This window comes from Bombina bombina, chromosome 2, assembly GCF_027579735.1.
Source record: "Bombina bombina isolate aBomBom1 chromosome 2, aBomBom1.pri, whole genome shotgun sequence".
NCBI classification, from domain to species: Eukaryota; Metazoa; Chordata; class Amphibia; order Anura; family Bombinatoridae; genus Bombina; species Bombina bombina.
In genome coordinates this window covers 1,403,075,086-1,403,099,643 of record NC_069500.1, presented here as the reverse complement: position 1 = coordinate 1,403,099,643, position 24,558 = coordinate 1,403,075,086, and the positions used below count along the sequence as shown (strand labels likewise).

At 29.2% G+C, this 24,558-nt stretch overlaps 1 protein-coding gene across 1 annotated transcript in view; it reads left to right on the top strand.

Moving 5' to 3' along the window:
* Positions 1 to 24,558, top strand: part of ATP6V1B1 (ATPase H+ transporting V1 subunit B1) — a 175,570-nt gene that overhangs the window by 104,371 nt on the left and 46,641 nt on the right. The window contains exons 7-9 of the mRNA XM_053704334.1: positions 19,333 to 19,434; positions 20,197 to 20,294; positions 20,768 to 20,891. Coding sequence (XP_053560309.1) covers positions 19,333 to 19,434; positions 20,197 to 20,294; positions 20,768 to 20,891 — 324 coding nt within the window. The remainder of the gene's footprint in view (positions 1 to 19,332; positions 19,435 to 20,196; positions 20,295 to 20,767; positions 20,892 to 24,558) is intronic.

Sequence of the window (24,558 nt, the reverse complement as noted above, 5' to 3'; positions counted from 1 at the left end):
TTATCATTACAAACATACAGTATATGATTAGTTAGTACATTTTATTATTATTACACACATACAGTATATGATTAGTTAGTACATTTTATTATCATTACACACATACAGTATATGAGAAGTTAGTACATTTTATTATCATTACAAACATACAGTATATGATTAGTTAGTACATTTTATTATCATTACAAACATACAGTATATGAGAAGTTAGTACATTTTATTATTATTACACACATACAGTATATGAGAAGTTAGTACATTTTATTATCATTACAAACATACAGTATATGATTAGTTAGTACATTTTATTATCATTACAAACATACAGTATATGATTAGTTAGTACATTTTATTATCATTACAAACATACAGTATATGATTAGTTAGTACATTTTATTATCATTACAAACATACAGTATATGATTAGTTAGTACATTTTATTATCATTACAAACATACAGTATATAAGAAGTTAGTACATTTTATTATCATTACAAACATACAGTATATAAGCAGTTAGTACATTTTATTATCATTACAAACATACAGTATATGAGAAGTTAGTACATTTTATTGTCATTACAAACATACAGTATATGAGAAGTTAGTACATTTTATTGTCATTACAAACATACAGTATATGAGAAGTTAGTACATTTTGTTATCATTACAAACATACAGTATATAAGAAGTTAGTAAATTTTATTATCATTACAAACATACAGTATATGATTAGTTAGTACATTTTATTATCATTACACACATACAGTATATGAGAAGTTAGTACATTTTATTATCATTACAAACATACAGTATATGATTAGTTAGTACATTTTATTATCATTACAAACATAGGCCTAGATTTAGAGTTCGGCGGTAGCCGTCAAAACCAGCGTTAGAGGCTCCTAACGCTGGTTTTGGCCGCCCGCTGGTATTTGGAGTCAGTGATTAAAGGGTCTAACGCTCACTTTACAGCCGCGACTTTTCCATACCGCAGATCCCCCTACGCCATTTGCGTAGCCTATCTTTTCAATGGGATCTTTCTAACGCTGGTATTTAGAGTCGTTTCTGCAGTGAGCGTTAGAGCTCTAACGACAAGATTCCAGCCGCCTGAAAAAAGCAGGAGTTAAGAGCTTTCTGGCTAACGCCGGTTCATAAAGCTCTTAACTACTGTACCCTAAACTACACTAACACCCATAAACTACCTATGTACCCCTAAACCGAGGTCCCCCCACATCGCCGCCACTCTATTACATTTTTTAACCCCTAATCTGCCGACCGCCACCTACGTTATACTTATGTACCCCTAATCTGCTGCCCCTAACCCCGCCGACCCCTATATTATATTTATTAACCCCTAACTTGCCCCACACAACGTCGCCGCAAGCTACTTAAAATAATTAACCCCTAATCTTCCGACCGCAAATCGCCGCCACCTACGTTATCCCTATGTACCCCTAATCTTCTGCCCCTAACATCGCCGACCCCTATGTTATATTTATTAACCCCTAATCTGCCCCCCACAACGTCGCCGACACCTACCTACACTTATTAACCCCTAATCTGCCGAGCGGACCTGAGCGCTACTATAATAAAGTTATTAACCCCTAATCCGCCTCACTAACCCTATCATAAATAGTATTAACCCCTAATCTGCCCTCCCTAACATCGCCGACACCTACCTTCAATTATTAACCCCTAATCTGCCGACCGGAGCTCACCGCTATTCTAATAAATGTATTAACCCCTAAAGTTAAGTCTAACCCTAACACTAACACCCCCCTAAGTTAAATATAATTTTTATCTAACGAAATAAATTAACTCTTATTAAATAAATGATTCCTATTTAAAGCTAAATACTTACCTGTAAAATAAATCCTAATATAGCTACAATATAAATTATAATTATATTATAGCTATTTTAGGATTAATATTTATTTTACAGGTAACTTTGTATTTATTTTAACCAGGTACAATAGCTATTAAATAGTTAAGAACTATTTAATAGTTACCTAGTTAAAATAATTACAAATTTACCTGTAAAATAAATCCTAACCTAAGATATAATTAAACCTAACACTACCCTATCAATAAAATAATTAAATAAACTACCTACAATTACCTACAATTAACCTAACACTACACTATCAATAAATTAATTAAACACAATTGCTACAAATAAATACAATTAAATAAACTATCTAAAGTACAAAAAATAAAAAAGAACTAAGTTACAGAAAATAAAAAAATATTTACAAACATAAGAAAAATATTACAACAATTTTAAACTAATTACACCTACTCTAAGCCCCCTAATAAAATAACAAAGACCCCCAAAATAAAAAATTCCCTACCCTATTCTAAATTTAAAAAGTTACAAGCTCTTTTACCTTACCAGCCCTGAACAGGGCCCTTTGCGGGGCATGCCCCAAGAAGTTCAGCTCTTTTGCCTGTAAAAGAAAACATACAATACCCCCCCCCCCAACATTACAACCCACCACCCACATACCCCTAATCTAACCCAAACCCCCCTTAAATAAACCTAACACTAAGCCCCTGATGATCTTCCTACCTTGTCTTCACCATGCCAGGTTCACCGATCCGTCCTGGCTCCAAGATCTTCATCCAACCCAAGCGGGGGTTGGCGATCCATAATCCGGTGCTCCAAAGTCTTCCTCCTATCCGGCAAGAAGAGGACATCCGGACCGACAAACATCTTCTCCAAGCGGCATCTTCTATGTTCTTCCATCCGATGACGACCGGCTCCATCTTGAAGACCTCCAGCGCGGATCCATCCTCTTCTTCCGACGACTAGACGACGAATGACGGTTCCTTTAAGGGACGTCATCCAAGATGGCGTCCCTCGAATTCCGATTGGCTGATAGGATTCTATCAGCCAATCGGAATTAAGGTAGGAATTTTCTGATTGGCTGATGGAATCAGCCAATCAGAATCAAGTTCAATCCGATTGGCCGATCCAATCAGCCAATCAGATTGAGCTCGCATTCTATTGGCTGTTCCGATCAGCCAATAGAATGCGAGCTCAATCTGATTGGCTGATTGGATCGGCCAATCGGATTGAACTAGATTCTGATTGGCTGATTCCATCAGCCAATCAGAAAATTCCTACCTTAATTCCGATTGGCTGATAGAATCCTATCAGCCAATCGGAATTCGAGGGACGCCATCTTGGATGACGTCCCTTAAAGGAACCGTCATTCGTCGTCTAGTCGTCGGAAGAAGAGGATGGATCCGCGCTGGAGGTCTTCAAGATGGAGCCGGTCGTCATCGGATGGAAGAACATAGAAGATGCCGCTTGGAGAAGATGTTTGCCGGTCCGGATGTCCTCTTCTTGCCGGATAGGAGGAAGACTTTGGAGCACCGGATTATGGATCGCCAACCCCCGCTTGGGTTGGATGAAGATCTTGGAGCCAGGACGGATCGGTGAACCTGGCATAGTGAAGACAAGGTAGGAAGATCATCAGGGGCTTAGTGTTAGGTTTATTTAAGGGGGGTTTGGGTTAGATTAGGGGTATGTGGGTGGTGGGTTGTAATGTTGGGGGGGGGGTATTGTATGTTTTCTTTTACAGGCAAAAGAGCTGAACTTCTTGGGGCATGCCCCGCAAAGGGCCCTGTTCAGGGCTGGTAAGGTAAAAGAGCTTGTAACTTTTTAAATTTAGAATAGGGTAGGGAATTTTTTATTTTGGGGGTCTTTGTTATTTTATTAGGGGGCTTAGAGTAGGTGTAATTAGTTTAAAATTGTTGTAATATTTTTCTTATGTTTGTAAATATTTTTTTATTTTCTGTAACTTAGTTCTTTTTTATTTTTTGTACTTTAGATAGTTTATTTAATTGTATTTATTTGTAGCAATTGTGTTTAATTAATTTATTGATAGTGTAGTGTTAGGTTAATTGTAGATAATTGTAGGTAGTTTATTTAATTATTTTATTGATAGGGTAGTGTTAGGTTTAATTATAACTTAGGTTAGGATTTATTTTACAGGTAAATTTGTAATTATTTTAACTAGGTAACTATTAAATAGTTCTTAACTATTTAATAGCTATTGTACCTGGTTAAAATAAATACAAAGTTACCTGTAAAATAAATATTAATCCTAAAATAGCTATAATATAATTATAATTTATATTGTAGCTATATTAGGATTTATTTTACAGGTAAGTATTTAGCTTTAAATAGGAATCATTTATTTAATAAGAGTTAATTTATTTCGTTAGATAAAAATTATATTTAACTTAGGGGGGTGTTAGTGTTAGGGTTAGACTTAGCTTTAGGGGTTAATACATTTATTAGAATAGCGGTGAGCTCCGGTCGGCAGATTAGGGGTTAATAATTGAAGGTAGGTGTCGGCGATGTTAGGGAGGGCAGATTAGGGGTTAATACTATTTATGATAGGGTTAGTGAGGCGGATTAGGGGTTAATAACTTTATTATAGTAGCGCTCAGGTCCGGTCGGCAGATTAGGGGTTAATAAGTGTAGGTAGGTGTCGGCGACGTTGTGGGGGGCAGATTAGGGGTTAATAAATATAACATAGGGGTCGGCGATGTTAGGGCAGCAGATTAGGGGTACATAGGGATAACGTAGGTTGCGGCGGTTTACGGAGCGGAAGATTAGGGGTTAAAAGTGTAATGCAGGGGTCAGCGATAGCGGGGGCGGCAGATTAGGGGTTAATAAGTGTAAGGTTAGGGGTGTTTAGACTCGGGGTACATGTTAGGGTGTTAGGTGCAGACGTAGGAAGTGTTTCCCCATAGGAAACAATGGGGCTGCGTTAGGAGCTGAACGCTGCTTTTTTGCAGGTGTTAGGTTTTTTTTCAGCTCAAACAGCCCCATTGTTTCCTATGGGAGAATCGTGCACGAGCACGTTTTTGAGGCCGGCCGCGTCCGTAAGCAACTCTGGTATCGAGAGTTGCATTTGCGGTAAAAATGCTCTACGCTCCTTTTTTGGAGCCTAACGCAGCATTTGTTTTAACTCTCGATACCAGAGTTAAATTTATGGTGCGGCCAGAAAAAAACCCGCGGAGCGTTAACAGCCCTTTTACCGCCAAACTCCAAATCTAGCCGATACAGTATATGAGAAGTTAGTACATTTTATTATCATTACAAACATACAGTATATAAGAAGTTAGTACATTTTATTATCATTACAAACATACAGTATATAAGAGGTTAGTACATTTTATTATCATTACAAACATACAGTATATAAGAGGTTAGTACATTTTATTATCATTACAAACATACAGTATATGATTAGTTAGTAAATTTTATTATCATTACAAACATACAGTATATGATGTTAGTACATTTTATTTTCATTACAAACATACAGTAAATGAGTAGTTAGTACATTTTATTTTCATTACAAACATACAGTAAATGAGTAGTTAGTACATTTTATTATCATTACAAACATACAGTATATGAGAAGTTAGTACATTTTATTATCATTACAAACATACAGTATATGAGAAGTTAGTACATTTTATTATCATTACAAACATACAGTATATGAGAAGTTAGTACATTTTATTATTATTACACACATACAGTATATGAGAAGTTAGTATATTTTATTATCATTACAAACATACAGTATATGATTAGTTAGTACATTTTATTATCATTACAAACATACAGTATATGATTAGTTAGTACATTTTATTATCATTACAAACATACAGTATATGATTAGTTAGTACATTTTATTATCATTACAAACATACAGTATATGATTAGTTAGTACATTTTATTATCATTACAAACATACAGTATATAAGAAGTTAGTACATTTTATTATCATTACAAACATACAGTATATAAGCAGTTAGTACATTTTATTATCATTACAAACATACAGTATATGAGAAGTTAGTACATTTTATTGTCATTACAAACATACAGTATATGAGAAGTTAGTACATTTTATTATCATTACACACATACAGTATATGAGAAGTTAGTACATTTTGTTATCATTACAAACATACAGTATATAAGAAGTTAGTAAATTTTATTATCATTACAAACATACAGTATATGATTAGTTAGTACATTTTATTATCATTACACACATACAGTATATGAGAAGTTAGTACATTTTATTATCATTACAAACATACAGTATATGATTAGTTAGTACATTTTATTATCATTACAAACATACAGTATATGAGAAGTTAGTACATTTTATTATCATTACAAACATACAGTATATAAGAAGTTAGTACATTTTATTATCATTACAAACATACAGTATATAAGAGGTTAGTACATTTTATTATCATTACAAACATACAGTATATGATTAGTTAGTAAATTTTATTATCATTACAAACATACAGTATATGATGTTAGTACATTTTATTTTCATTACAAACATACAGTAAATGAGTAGTTAGTACATTTTATTATCATTACAAACATACAGTATATGAGAAGTTAGTACATTTTATTATCATTACAAACATACAGTATATGAGAAGTTAGTACATTTTATTATCATTACAAACATACAGTAAATGAGTAGTTAGTACATTTTATTATCATTACAAACATACAGTATATGAGAAGTTAGTACATTTTATTTTCATTACAAACATACAGTATATGAGAAGTTAGTACATTTTATTATCATTACAAACATACAGTATATTATAAGTTAGTACATTTTATTATCATTACAAACATACAGTATATGAGAAGTTAGTACATTTTATTTTCATTACAAACATACAGTATATGAGAAGTTAGTACATTTTATTATCATTACAAACATACAGTATATGAGAAGTTAGTACATTTTATTATCATTACAAACATACAGTATATGAGAAGTTAGTACATTTTATTATCATTACAAACATACAGTATATAAGAAGTTAGTACATTTTATTATCATTACAAACATACAGTATATGAGAAGTTAGTACATTTTATTATCATTACAAACATACAGTATATGAGAAGTTAGTACATTTTATTATCATTACAAACATACAGTTTATGAGAAGTTAGTACATTTTATTGTCATTACAAACAAACAGTATATGATAAGTTAGTACATTTTATTATAATTACAGACATACAGTATATGAGAAGTTAGTACATTTTATTATCATTACAAACATACAGTATATGAGAAGTTAGTACATTTTATTATCATTACAAACATACAGTATATAAGAAGTTAGTACATTTTATTATCATTACAAACATACAGTATATGATTAGTTAGTACATTTTATTATCATTACAAACATACAGTATATAAGAAGTTAGTACATTTTATTATCATTACAAACATACAGTATATGAGAAGTTAGTACATTTTATTATCATTACAAACATACAGTATATGAGAAGTTAGTACATTTTATTATCATTACAAACATACAGTATATGAGAAGTTAGTACATTTTATTATCATTACAAACATAGAGTATATAAGAAGTTAGTACATGTTATTATCATTACAAACATACAGTATATAAGAAGTTAGTACAATTTATTATCATTACAAACATACAGTATATGAGAAGTTAGTACATTTTATTATCATTACAAACATACAGTATATGAGAAGTTAATACATTTTATTATCATTACAAACATACAGTATATAAGAAGTTAGTACATTTTATTATCATTACAAACATACAGTATATCAGAAGTTAGTACATTTTATTATCATTACAAACATACAGTATATAAGAAGTTAGTACATTTTATTATCATTACAAACATACAGTATATGAGAAGTTAGTACATTTTATTATTATTACACACATACAGTATATGAGAAGTTAGTACATTTTATTATCATTACAAACATACAGTATATGATTAGTTAGTACATTTTATTATCATTACAAACATACAGTATATAAGAAGTTAGTACATTTTATTATCATTACAAACATACAGTATATGAGAAGTTAGTACATTTTATTATCATTACAAACATACAGTATATAAGAAGTTAGTACATTTTATTATCATTACAAACATACAGTATATGATTAGTTAGTACATTTTATTATCATTACAGACATACAGTATATGAGAAGTTAGTACATTTTATTATCATTACACACATACAGTATATGAGAAGTTAGTACATTTTATTATCATTACAAACATACAGTATATAAGAAGTTAGTACATTTTATTATCATTACAAACATACAGTATATGATTAGTTAGTACATTTTATTATCATTACAAACATACAGTATATGAGGTTAGTACACTTTATTATCATTACAAACATACAGTATATGAGGTTAGTACATTTTATTATCATTACAAACATACAGTATATAAGAGGTTAGTACATTTTATTATCATTACAAACATACAGTATATAAGAGGTTAGTAAATTTTATTATCATTACAAACAAACAGTATATGATTAGTTAGTACATTGTATTATCATTACAAACATACAGTATATGATTAGTTAGTACATTTTATTTTCATTACAAACATACAGTAAATGAGAAGTTAGTACATTTTATTATCATTACAAACATACAGTATATGATTAGTTAGTACATTTTATTAACATTACAAACATACAGTATATTATAAGTTAGTACATTTTATTTTCATTACAAACATACAGTAAATGAGTAGTTAGTACATTTTATTATCATTACAAACATACAGTATATAAGAAGTTAGTACATTTTATTATCATTACAAACATACAGTATATGATTAGTTAGTACATTTTATTATCATAACACACATACAGTATATGAGAAGTTAGTACATTTTATTATCATTACAAACATACAGTATATAAGAAGTTAGTACATTTTATTATCATTACACACATACAGTATATGATTAGTTAGTACATTTTATTATCATTACAAACATACAGTATATGAGAAGTTAGTACATTTTATTATCATTACAAACATACAGTATATGATTAGTTAGTACATTTTATTATCATTACAAACATACAGTATATGATTAGTTAGTACATTTTATTATCATTACAGACATACAGTATATGAGAAGTTAGTACATTTTATTATCATTACACACATACAGTATATGAGAAGTTAGTACATTTTGTTATCATTACAAACATACAGTATATAAGAAGTTAGTACATTTTATTATCATTACAAACATACAGTATATGATTAGTTAGTACATTTTATTATCATTACAAACATACAGTATATGAGGTTAGTACACTTTATTATCATTACAAACATACAGTATATGAGGTTAGTACATTTTATTATCATTACAAACATACAGTATATAAGAGGTTAGTACATTTTATTATCATTACAAACATACAGTATATGATTAGTTAGTACATTTTATTATCATTACAAACATACAGTATATGATTAGTTAGTACATTTTATTATCATTACAAACATACAGTATATGAGAAGTTAGTACATTTTATTATCATTACAAACATACAGTATATGAGAAGTTAGTACATTTTATTTTCATTACAAACATACAGTAAATGAGAAGTTAGTACATTTTATTATCATTACAAACATACAGTATATGATTAGTTAGTACATTTTATTATCATTACAAACATACAGTATATAAGAAGTTAGTACATTTTATTATCATTACAAACATACAGTATATGAGAAGTTAGTACATTTTATTTTCATTACAAACATACAGTAAATGAGAAGTTAGTACATTTTATTATCATTACAAACATACAGTATATGATTAGTTAGTACATTTTATTAACATTACAAACATACAGTATATTATAAGTTAGTACATTTTATTATCATTACAAACATACAGTATATGAGAAGTTAGTACATTTTATTATCATTACAAACATACAGTATATAAGAAGTTAGTACATTTTATTATCATTACACACATACAGTATATAAGAAGTTAGTACATTTTATTATCATTACACACATACAGTATATGATTAGTTAGTACATTTTATTATCATTACAAACATACAGTATATGAGAAGTTAGTACATTTTATTATTATTACACACATACAGTATATGAGAAGTTAGTACATTTTATTATCATTACAAACATACAGTATATGATTAGTTAGTACATTTTATTATCATTACAAACATACAGTATATGATTAGTTAGTACATTTTATTATCATTACAAACATCCAGTATATGATTAGTTAGTACATTTTATTATCATTACAAACATACAGTATATGATTAGTTAGTACATTTTATTATCATTACAAACATACAGTATATAAGAATTTAGTACATTTTATTATCATTACAAACATACAGTATATGAGAAGTTAGTACATTTTATTGTCATTACAAACATACAGTATATGAGAAGTTAGTACATTTTATTATCATTACACACATACAGTATATGAGAAGTTAGTACATTTTGTTATCATTACAAACATACAGTATATGAGAAGTTAGTACATTTTGTTATCATTACAAACATACAGTATATAAGAAGTTAGTAAATTTTATTATCATTACAAACATACAGTATATGATTAGTTAGTACATTTTATTATCATTACAAACATACAGTATATGAGAAGTTAGTACATTTTATTATCATTACAAACATACAGTATATGAGGTTAGTACATTTTATTATCATTACAAACATACAGTATATGATTAGTTAGTAAATTTTATTATCATTACAAACATACAGTATATGATGTTAGTACATTTTATTTTCATTACAAACATACAGTAAATGAGAAGTTAGTACATTTTATTATCATTACAAACATACAGTATATTATAAGTTAGTACATTTTATTATCATTACAAACATACAGTAAATGAGTAGTTAGTACATTTTATTATCATTACAAACATACAGTATATGAGAAGTTAGTACATTTTATTATCATTACAAACATACAGTATATGAGAAGTTAGTACATTTTATTATCATTACACACATACAGTATATGAGAAGTTAGTACATTTTATTATCATTACAAACATACAGTATATGATTAGTTAGTACATTTTATTATCATTACAGACATACAGTATATGAGAAGTTAGTACATTTTATTATCATTACAAACATACAGTATATGAGAAGTTAGTACATTTTATTATCATTACAAACATACAGTATATGAGAAGTTAGTACATTTTATTATCATTACAAACATACAGTATATGAGAAGTTAGTACATTTTATTATCATTACACACATACAGTATATAAGAAGTTAGTACATTTTATTATCATTACAAACATACAGTATATGAGAAGTTAGTACATTTTATTATCATTACAAACATACAGTATATGAGAAGTTAGTACATTTTATTATCATTACAAACATACAGTTTATGAGAAGTTAGTACATTTTATTGTCATTACAAACAAACAGTATATGATAAGTTAGTACATTTTATTATAATTACAGACATACAGTATATGAGAAGTTAGTACATTTTATTATCATTACAAACATACAGTATATGAGAAGTTAGTACATTTTATTATCATTACAAACATACAGTATATAAGAAGTTAGTACATTTTATTATCATTACAAACATACAGTATATGATAAGTTAGTACATTTTATTATCATTACAAACATACAGTATATAAGAAGTTAGTACATTTTATTATCATTACAAACATACAGTATATGAGAAGTTAGTACATTTTATTATCATTACAAACATACAGTATATGAGAAGTTAGTACATTTTATTATCATTACAAACATACAGTATATGAGAAGTTAGTACATTTTATTATCATTACAAACATAGAGTATATAAGAAGTTAGTACATGTTATTATCATTACAAACATACAGTATATAAGAAGTTAGTACAATTTATTATCATTACAAACATACAGTATATGAGAAGTTAGTACATTTTATTATCATTACAAACATACAGTATATGAGAAGTTAATACATTTTATTATCATTACAAACATACAGTATATAAGAAGTTAGTACATTTTATTATCATTACAAACATACAGTATATCAGAAGTTAGTACATTTTATTATCATTACAAACATACAGTATATAAGAAGTTAGTACATTTTATTATCATTACAAACATACAGTATATGAGAAGTTAGTACATTTTATTATTATTACACACATACAGTATATGAGAAGTTAGTACATTTTATTATCATTACAAACATACAGTATATGATTAGTTAGTACATTTTATTATCATTACAAACATACAGTATATAAGAAGTTAGTACATTTTATTATCATTACAAACATACAGTATATGAGAAGTTAGTACAATTTATTATCATTACAAACATACAGTATATAAGAAGTTAGTACATTTTATTATCATTACAAACATACAGTATATGATTAGTTAGTACATTTTATTATCATTACAGACATACAGTATATGAGAAGTTAGTACATTTTATTATCATTACAAACATACAGTATATGAGAAGTTAGTACATTTTGTTATCATTACAAACATACAGTATATAAGAAGTTAGTACATTTTATTATCATTACAAACATACAGTATATGATTAGTTAGTACATTTTATTATCATTACAAACATACAGTATATGAGGTTAGTACACTTTATTATCATTACAAACATACAGTATATGAGGTTAGTACATTTTATTATCATTACAAACATACAGTATATAAGAGGTTAGTACATTTTATTATCATTACAAACATACAGTATATAAGAGGTTAGTAAATTTTATTATCATTACAAACATACAGTATATGATTAGTTAGTACATTGTATTATCATTACAAACATACAGTATATGATTAGTTAGTACATTTTATTTTCATTACAAACATACAGTAAATGAGAAGTTAGTACATTTTATTATCATTACAAACATACAGTATATGATTAGTTAGTACATTTTATTAACATTACAAACATACAGTATATTATAAGTTAGTACATTTTATTTTCATTACAAACATACAGTAAATGAGTAGTTAGTACATTTTATTATCATTACAAACATACAGTATATAAGAAGTTAGTACATTTTATTATCATTACAAACATACAGTATATGATTAGTTAGTACATTTTATTATCATAACACACATACAGTATATGAGAAGTTAGTACATTTTATTATCATTACAAACATACAGTATATAAGAAGTTAGTACATTTTATTATCATTACACACATACAGTATATGATTAGTTAGTACATTTTATTATCATTACAAACATACAGTATATGAGAAGTTAGTACATTTTATTATCATTACAAACATACAGTATATGATTAGTTAGTACATTTTATTATCATTACAAACATACAGTATATGATTAGTTAGTACATTTTATTATCATTACAGACATACAGTATATGAGAAGTTAGTACATTTTATTATCATTACACACATACAGTATATGAGAAGTTAGTACATTTTGTTATCATTACAAACATACAGTATATAAGAAGTTAGTACATTTTATTATCATTACAAACATACAGTATATGATTAGTTAGTACATTTTATTATCATTACAAACATACAGTATATGAGGTTAGTACACTTTATTATCATTACAAACATACAGTATATGAGGTTAGTACATTTTATTATCATTACAAACATACAGTATATAAGAGGTTAGTACATTTTATTATCATTACAAACATACAGTATATGATTAGTTAGTACATTTTATTATCATTACAAACATACAGTATATGATTAGTTAGTACATTTTATTATCATTACAAACATACAGTATATGAGAAGTTAGTACATTTTATTATCATTACAAACATACAGTATATGAGAAGTTAGTACATTTTATTTTCATTACAAACATACAGTAAATGAGAAGTTAGTACATTTTATTATCATTACAAACATACAGTATATGATTAGTTAGTACATTTTATTATCATTACAAACATACAGTATATAAGAAGTTAGTACATTTTATTATCATTACAAACATACAGTATATGAGAAGTTAGTACATTTTATTTTCATTACAAACATACAGTAAATGAGAAGTTAGTACATTTTATTATCATTACAAACATACAGTATATGATTAGTTAGTACATTTTATTAACATTACAAACATACAGTATATTATAAGTTAGTACATTTTATTATCATTACAAACATACAGTATATGAGAAGTTAGTACATTTTATTATCATTACAAACATACAGTATATAAGAAGTTAGTACATTTTATTATCATTACACACATACAGTATATAAGAAGTTAGTACATTTTATTATCATTACACACATACAGTATATGATTAGTTAGTACATTTTATTATCATTACAAACATACAGTATATGAGAAGTTAGTACATTTTATTATTATTACACACATACAGTATATGAGAAGTTAGTACATTTTATTATCATTACAAACATACAGTATATGATTAGTTAGTACATTTTATTATCATTACAAACATACAGTATATGATTAGTTAGTACATTTTATTATCATTACAAACATCCAGTATATGATTAGTTAGTACATTTTATTATCATTACAAACATACAGTATATGATTAGTTAGTACATTTTATTATCATTACAAACATACAGTATATAAGAATTTAGTACATTTTATTATCATTACAAACATACAGTATATGAGAAGTTAGTACATTTTATTGTCATTACAAACATACAGTATATGAGAAGTTAGTACATTTTATTATCATTACACACATACAGTATATGAGAAGTTAGTACATTTTGTTATCATTACAAACATACAGTATATGAGAAGTTAGTACATTTTGTTATCATTACAAACATACAGTATATAAGAAGTTAGTAAATTTTATTATCATTACAAACATACAGTATATGATTAGTTAGTACATTTTATTATCATTACAAACATACAGTATATGAGAAGTTAGTACATTTTATTATCATTACAAACATACAGTATATGAGGTTAGTACATTTTATTATCATTACAAACATACAGTATATGATTAGTTAGTAAATTTTATTATCATTACAAACATACAGTATATGATGTTAGTACATTTTATTTTCATTACAAACATACAGTAAATGAGAAGTTAGTACATTTTATTATCATTACAAACATACAGTATATTATAAGTTAGTACATTTTATTATCATTACAAACATACAGTAAATGAGTAGTTAGTACATTTTATTATCATTACAAACATACAGTATATGAGAAGTTAGTACATTTTATTATCATTACAAACATACAGTATATTATAAGTTAGTACATTTTATTATCATTACAAACATACAGTATATAAGAAGTTAGTACATTTTATTATCATTACAAACATACAGTATATGAGAAGTTAGTACATTTTATTATCATTACACACATACAGTATATGAGAAGTTAGTACATTTTATTATCATTACAAACATACAGTATATGATTAGTTAGTACATTTTATTATCATTACAGACATACAGTATATGAGAAGTTAGTACATTTTATTATCATTACAAACATACAGTATATGAGAAGTTAGTACATTTTATTATCATTACAAACATACAGTATATGAGAAGTTAGTACATTTTATTATCATTACAAACATACAGTATATGAGAAGTTAGTACATTTTATTAACATTACAAACATACAGTATATGAGAAGTTAGTACATTGTATTATCATTACAAACATACAGTATATGAGAAGTTAGTACATTTTATTATCATTACAAACATACAGTATATGAGAAGTTAGTACATTTTATTATCATTACAAACATAGAGTATATAAGAAGTTAGTACATGTTATTATCATTACAAACATACAGTGTATGAGGTTAGTACATTTTATTATTATTACAAACATACAGTATATAAGAGGTTAGTACATTTTATTATCATTACAAACATACAGTATATGATTAGTTAGTACATTTTATTATCATTACAAACATACAGTATATGAGAAGTTAGTACATTTTATTATCATTACAAACATACAGTATATGAGGTTAGTACATTTTATTATTACAAACATACAGTATATAAGAAGTTAGTACATTTTATTATCATTACACACATACAGTATATGAGAAGTTAGTACATTTTATTATCATTACAAACATACAGTATATGAGAAGTTAGTACATTTTATTATCATTACAAACATACAGTATATGAGAAGTTAGTACATTTTATTATCATTACAGACATACAGTATATGAGGTTAGTACATTTTATTATCATTACAAACATACAGTATATAAGAAGTTAGTACATTTTATTATCATTACAAACATACAGTATATGATTAGTTAGTACATTTTATTATCATTACAAACATACAGTATATAAGAATTTAGTACATTTTATTATCATTACAAACATACAGTATATGAGAAGTTAGTACATTTTATTATCATTACAAACATACAGTATATGAGAAGTTAGTACATTTTATTATCATTACAAACATACAGTATATGAGAAGTTAGTACATTTTATTATCATTACAAACATACAGTATATAAGAAGTTAGTACATTTTATTATCATTACAAACATACAGTATATGATTAGTTAGTACATTTTATTATCATTACAAACATACAGTATATGATTAGTTAGTACATTTTATTATCATTACAAACATACAGTATATGAGAAGTTAGTACATTTTATTATCATTACAAACATACAGTATAGGATAAGTTAGTACATTTTATTATTATTACAAACATACAGTATATGAGAAGTTAGTACATTTTATTATCATTACAAACATACAGTATATAAGAAGTTAGTACATTTTATTATCATTACAAACATACAGTATATGAGAAGTTAGTACATTTTATTATCATTACAAACATACAGTATATAAGAAAGTTAGTACATTTTATTATCATTACAAACATACAGTATATTATAAGTTAGTACATTTTATTATCATTACACACATACAGTATATAAGAAGTTAGTACATTTTTATTATCATTACAAACATACAGTATATGAGAAGTTAGTACATTTTATTATCATTACAAACATACAGTATATTATAAGTTAGTACATTTTATTATCATTACAAACATACAGTATATGAGAAGTTAGTACATTTTATTATCATTACAAACATACAGCATATAAGAAGTTAGTACATTTTATTATCATTACAAACATACAGTATATAAGAAGTTAGTACATTTTATTATCATTACAAACATACAGTATATGAGAAGTTAGTACATTTTATTATCATTACAAACATACAGTATATGAGAAGTTAATACATTTTATTATCATTACAAACATACAGTATATGAGAAGTTAGTACATTTTATTATCATTACAAACATACAGTATATAAGAAGTTAGTACATTTTATTATCATTACAAACATACAGTATATGAGAAGTTAGTACATTTTATTATCATTACAAACATACAATATATGAGAAGTTAGTACATTTTTGGGGACTGTGATTTTAAAGGAACTATAAGCACCCTGAGATTTGTATATAAAATGTTTACTTGTACATAATTAAATAACTGTGTAACATATTTCCATTATTTATTTTGCCCCTTTTCATGTAATTTAGCTCAGAAAACTGAGCAATATTTCTATTTCTCAGAACTTGAAATGCACCCTGCTAGCTTCTCAAGGCTAAACCTGCTACATATATGTCACTAATTGGCTTTATCAGATAACAGCTGCAAAACAGATTATTTTTATACTAACATTATGACCATAACTAACCTTGTTTTCTGCAAACTAAAGCCCAGATTGACTTCTTGAAAAATAATTGCAGTAAAAAGGATGTTAATTTGTTTTAAAAATGTTTAGACTTGGCTGATGTTATACAACACAACAGAGATGTCTTGTAATTACAAGGTGCTTACTGTCCCTTTAATATAGTCTGCAACATAGCGTTAACTGTGTTAGAAGTAAGCTTTTTGCGTTTATCATGTTGCGCTGATATTATGAATGGAAAGTAAACTATTTTCATTTGTGTAAAAAGTGGAACTTAGAATATCGTGTGCACGCTCACATATTCCGCCATAGAAGTTAATGGAGCAAAAAAACATACTTGCGCGCTAACCCAGTCGCATATTCTCAAGTGCACTAAGCCCACATGAAAATATGAATTTCACATTCCAATGTTCTTCACATAGCAGAATATGTTCTATGCATTAATATATATTTCTATATATATTTGATGGTATTTTGCTCAAATATATATCTATACTTCTGTATTCACTAGCACCCTGGCAGCTGGATTTGGAAGTGAGAGTGCTCATCTATGGGATTGTATATATATATATATATATATATATATTTATAGGTATAGATATATACAGATATATGTAGGAATATTTATTTATAAATACATAGAACATATTCTGCTATATGCAAAAAATAATAATGTGAAATATTTACAGTAAATACATAGTTAAAAAAACTTTGATTAAATATGAATATTGCACTTCTATATGTGTCTTTATCTGTGTACATATGTATTTACGTGTTTATATGTATATATATGTCTGTAAATACATACTGTATATACACAAATAAATACATGTTTATACATATTTAAACACACACACATATATACAGTATATATATTTATATATTTATATACATACATATATATCTATATGTATGTATCTCAATGTTAAAACCATTTGCCTGCCTTTTTTGTTTATCTAACACCTGAGACCTCATGTTTGAGTATGTGTTTTTTGTTTTGTGAAACAGTTAACCAGAGTTATTCATGATTGCGCTCAATCGAGCACGTTTACTTTCAACTCTTAATACCAGCGGTAAGCGCAATGAGTGCAAACACCCACGATAAACCCCTTATTACTTGCGCACAAATGTTTACACTCCACTCATAACCTGGCCCTAAATTGGCTAAACACACACAAATAAAGACAAAAATAAACAACCAAAAATATATGAAAGAAGCTTTTCGCAAGGGAATTTTTCAAAAGGAAAGCACGGTGCCTATTTAACTCTGTATTGATAATAACTATCTTATGTGTTTGAACGCAATCTTTCACTTTTTTAAACCCTTAGGAACACTGTTGCTAAACCCTTAAGGATGACTTCCTGTCCTGTACGGAAGTCACATCCTAGGCTTTGATAGCGCAGGTCTCACTGACAGCAGCAATACAGTGATAATTCTGCATGCCTCTGCATCATTAGAAAACCTGGTGTAACCTTTAACTCATGGTTGGGGGGCAAGCACAGTACCACTACTTTTGTTGACAATTTGCCAATATACTTCCTTTTCTACTGACCCTTTGTCTTCTCTTTAGATTGCGGCTCAGATTTGCAGACAAGCGGGTCTGGTGAAGAAATCTAAGGATGTGATGGATTATCATGAGGACAATTTTGCCATTGTGTTTGCAGCCATGGGTGTAAGTTATGCACCAATATTAAAAATCATATTCAGTGCTATTGTCATTGTCAATAATGAGAAACCTAACTCATTTTTTGGTCACTAATTCCCATTTTTTTAGACAATTAAAAAATAAGTTCACCCTTTGGTTGCCAGGACTTTCAGTAGTTTGTTGAACAAAAAAATGATGTCTGGAGAATATTAATTAAAGGGACATGAAACACAAATTTTTTTCTTTTATGATTCAGATTTACTTCTATTAAGTAGAAATTGGAAGTGCTAATAATACCATAAATCTATATATCATATAAACGAAGAATTGACTTGCAAAAGTATGGCCTTAGTTGCTTTTGACAACTGTTGTGTCTATTTCCCAGGTCTGCTAGAACTGTCACTACCTTTATATCTTTAGAAATCACACAGAAACTTCTTAATTATCTTTAATCCCCCTTATTTAATACTTTTGAATCCAACTTTAACTCAAGCAGTAACTGAAGGCAAGAATGTTGGGTGATGCAATTTGAGGACAGTGACACAAGCTAGTCATCTACCCTTTGAAACAGCAGGCTCCTTATTGGTACCTATATAATAGATTTGTGAGTGCTCTTATTTAGTTGATGATGGTCCTATAACCAAGTAACAAAGGATAATAATAATTTTTACCCTAACCCTACAAAAAATTATAATCCCCAATAACTAGTGCACTATAGGAACTTTTTCTAGACTCTCTAATAAATGTTTCTTTCAGCAGTGTAGATTTAAATGTATTATTTACTGGCAGGTAAACATGGAAACAGCCAGATTCTTCAAGTCAGATTTTGAGGAGAATGGATCTATGGACAATGTGTGCCTCTTCTTGAATCTTGCCAATGACCCAACGTAAGAAATAAACTACAAAATATTAAATTCTTTCTCTTTCTTTCTTTCTTTCTTTCTTTCTTTCTTTCTTTCTTTCTTTCTTTCTTTCTTTCTTTCTTTCTTTCTTTCTTTCTTTCGCACTTGCGGATCTCAGTACAATGGAAAAACCTTCCTTCCTTTCTTCCTGTACTTTCACTCACATGGGTGCTATTTGCAAATATCAGAATCTGCATATCGGATTGACATTATAAAAGATTTACAATGAGGTAATCATTCATATAGAATATCTCCGTTTTCTGGTGTAAAAAGGAATATTCTTTCCTGCTGTAGCAAAGATCCTGAGTGCTGCAGAGGGAGCCTCCATCTTGAGACCCCTGGCCATCAGTTTTCTTACTAGCATCATAGTTAAATATATTATTGCAATGGATCAATGTTACATGAATACTGTTTCCAGACACTCTTACCCAAAAATACTCTTCTCTTCTTCTCTAAAGAATTGAAAGAATCATCACGCCTCGCCTGGCCCTCACTGAGGCAGAATACCTGGCCTATCAGTGTGAGAAGCATGTCCTGGTTATACTGACAGACATGAGCTCTTATGCTGAAGCTCTACGTGAGGTAAATACAAAGACCTTTACTAAACTAAGCCAGGCATACAAAGACCTAGCAGTATATTATATAGTACTGTTGTTATACCAGTTTTGCTGCAGTGTCTGCTTTAACCATGTCTAGAATCTACTTTTTCTTCATCTGTGTAATATCAAACTGCAAACAGAGTTGCTGCCTTTGTAACAATGCTGGTGGAACCTGAGATATACATAGCTAATATGTTATAGTGTAGTGACATTGTATGTGTATATTTAAGTGTAAGTATGTCTATGTATGTGAACTTTATGTGTGTGTGTGTGATGTTATTTGTATATGTATGTGTGTGTATGTGTATATTTAAGTGTATGTATGTGAATTATATGTGTGTGTTTGTCTGTGTGATGTTATTTATTATTATTATTATTATTATTATCAGGTATTTGTAGAGCGCCAACAGATTCCGCAGTGCTGTAAACATAGTCGATGTACAGGATAGCTTTTGTAGGAGTCAGGTGGGTAGAGGGCCCTGCCGAGAGTTTCACTGTTGTAGTCGGCTCTTATGAAGCGATCTGTAATTAGCTGGGCCCATAGGCTTACACTCTAAGCGGTTCAAGGGAAAAGCAGTGAAGTTAGGAAAGGTTAGTGTTGGTTGTAAGCATCCCTGAATAGTAGAGTTTTTAGGGAGTGCTTGAAGCTGTTAAAACTAGGGGAGAGTCTTATGGAGCGAGGCAGAGAATTCCACAAGATGGGGGCCAGTCTGGAGAAGTCCTGTAAACGGGAATGTAAGGAAGTAACAAGAGAGGAGGAGAGGTAGAGATCCTGAGCTGATCGAAGGGGACGGGGGGGGGGGGGAGTATCTAGAGACAAGTTCTGAGATGTAGGGGGGAGCAGTGCAGTTGAGAGCTTTATATGTAAGGGTAAGGATTTTATGTTTAATCCTAGAGGCAAGAGGAAGCCAGTGAAGGGATTGGCAGAGAGGTGCAGCAGATGAAGAGCGACAAGTAAGGAAGATGAGCCTGGCAGAGGCATTCATAATGGATTGTAAAGGAGCTATGCAGCAGCTAGGTAGACCAGAGAGGACGGAGTTGCAGTAGTCGAGATGGGAAAGGATGAGAGAATGGATTAAAATCTTGGTTGTATCTTGTGTAAGGAAATGTCTAATTTTAGCAATGTTTTTAAGGTGGAAGCGGCAGGCTTTAGCCAAGGACTGAATGTGAGGAGTGAAGGAAAGATCAGAGTCAAGTGTGACCCCAAGACATCGGGCATGTGGGGTAGGGGTAATGATGGAATTATCAACAGTTATAGAAATTTTGGGGGTGGAGACATTGGAAGAAGGGGAAAAATAAGCAGTTCAGTTTTGGAGAGATTTAGCTTAAGGTAGTGAGAGGACATCCAAGATGAGATGTGAAAAAGACAGTTAGTGACACAGGTTAGTAAGGAAGGAGGTAGGTCTGGTGCAGAGAGGTAGATTTTGCTGTCATCAGCATACAAATGGCATTGAAACCCATGGGACTTTATTAAGGAACCTAGTGACGACGTGTAGATTGAAAAGAGAAGGGGACCAAGGACAGAGCCTTGATGTACCCCAACAGAAAGTGGTAACGGGGCAGAGGATGCTCTGGAGAAGGCTACACTAAATGTACGGTTAGTCATATAGGAAGAGAACCACGAGAGAGCTGTGTCACAGATGCCGAAGGATTAGAGGGTTTGGAGCAGAAGAGGGTGGTCAACAGTGTCAAAGGCTGCAGACAGGTCAAGGAGGATAAGCAGAGAGAAGTGGCCTTTGGGTTTTGCTGTAAGTAGGTCATTGGTAACCTTGACAATTGCTGTCTCTGTAGAGTGATGGGAATGAAATCCAGATTGCAGTGGGTCAAGAAGAGAGTTTAGTGTAAGGAAATGGGATAGACGTGCGTAAACTAGCTTTTCGAGGAGCTTTGAGGCAAGAGAGAGTAGGGAAATAGGGCGGTAATTGGAAGGGGAGGTTGGATCGAGGGAAGGTTTTTTGAGGATAGGTGTGACCAGAGCATGTTTTAGAGATGAGGGAAATATACCAGTGCCGAGGGAGAGGTTGAAAATGTGTGTGAGTATAGGGGTGAGGGTAGAAGAGAGGGAGGGGATTAGCTGTGAGAGGATGGGGTCGAGGGGAAAGGTAGTGAGGTGGGAGGACAGTATAATGGCAGAAACTTTATCCTCATTGACAGGTATATGTATGTGTGTGTATGTGTATATTTAAGTGTATGTATGTGAATTATATGTGTGTGTGTGATGTTATGTGTATATGTATGTGTATGTGTATATTTAAGTGTATGTATGTGAATTATGTGTGTGTGTGTGTCTGTGTGTGTGATGTTATTTGTATATGTATGTGTATATTTAAGTGTATGTATGTGAATTATATGTGTGTGTTTGTGAGTGTGATGTTATGTGTATATGTATGTGTGTGTATGTGTATATTTAAGTGTATGTATGTGAATTATGTGTGTGTGTGTGTGTGTGTCTGTATGTGTGATGTTATTTGTATATGTATGTGTATATTTAAGTGTATGTATGTGAATTATATGTGTGTGTTTGTGTGTGTGATGTTATGTGTATATGTATGTGTGTGTATGTGTATATTTAAGTGTATGTATGTGAATTATATATGTGTGTGTGTCTATGTGATGTTATGTGAATATGTATGTGCATATTTAAGTGAATGTACTGTATGTGTATTTTGTATGTGTGTGTGTTTTCATATACTGTGAGTGATGGTGGGTGTATATGCATATATCTATGTGTATTTGTTATGTGTGTAACTGTCTATAATCTATCTATCTATCTATCTATCTATCTATCTATCTATCTATCATCTATCTATCTTTATGTCTGTAGGTGTGTTTTTATATGTCTATCTATCTATCTATCTATCTATCTATCTATCTATCTATCTATCTATTTATCTATCTATCATCTATATATCTATTATTGATCAATTATCTATCTATCTGCCTATCTATCTATCCGTCTGTCTGTCTGTATGTCTATGTCTGTCAGTCTATCTATCTATCTATCTATCTATCCATCTATCTTTCTTTCTGTCTGTATGTGTGTGTGTTTTTATGTGTCTGTCTGTCTGTCTGTCTATCTATCTATCTATCTATCTATCTATCTATCATCTATATATCTGTGTGTTTTTATGTCTATCTATCTATCTATCTATCTATCTATCTATCTATCTATCATCTAATATATATATAAATATATGTGTGTGTGTGTTTTATGTGTTTTATGTGCGTGTCTTTATAAGGGAGTGTATAAAATATATTTACACACACATCTAACTAAAACTAAAAATGCCCTCTACACTTCCCCTATTAAATATTAACAGCTGCATTTAACCAGAAAAAAATCCACTTCTCTTTTGTGGATAATTAAAAGAAAAACAAAGTTTTGTTCTAGTAGTGGACTTAAAGGATCAGAATTTCTCAACTAATTCTCCCATGTGTATGACAAAGCAGAACAGAATATGCTAAAATATTTTTTACTTTAAATTGAAACTAACCGGAAATGTATGTCACGGGCTAACAGCAACCACTAGCACATGAGACTTAGTTTTATTCAGCACAGGAACATCTATTAAAATGTACTGTAAAACCGTTTTAAAAATATCATGTCTCTTTAAGAACTTCAAGGGAGAAATAATATTTAAAAATTGGTT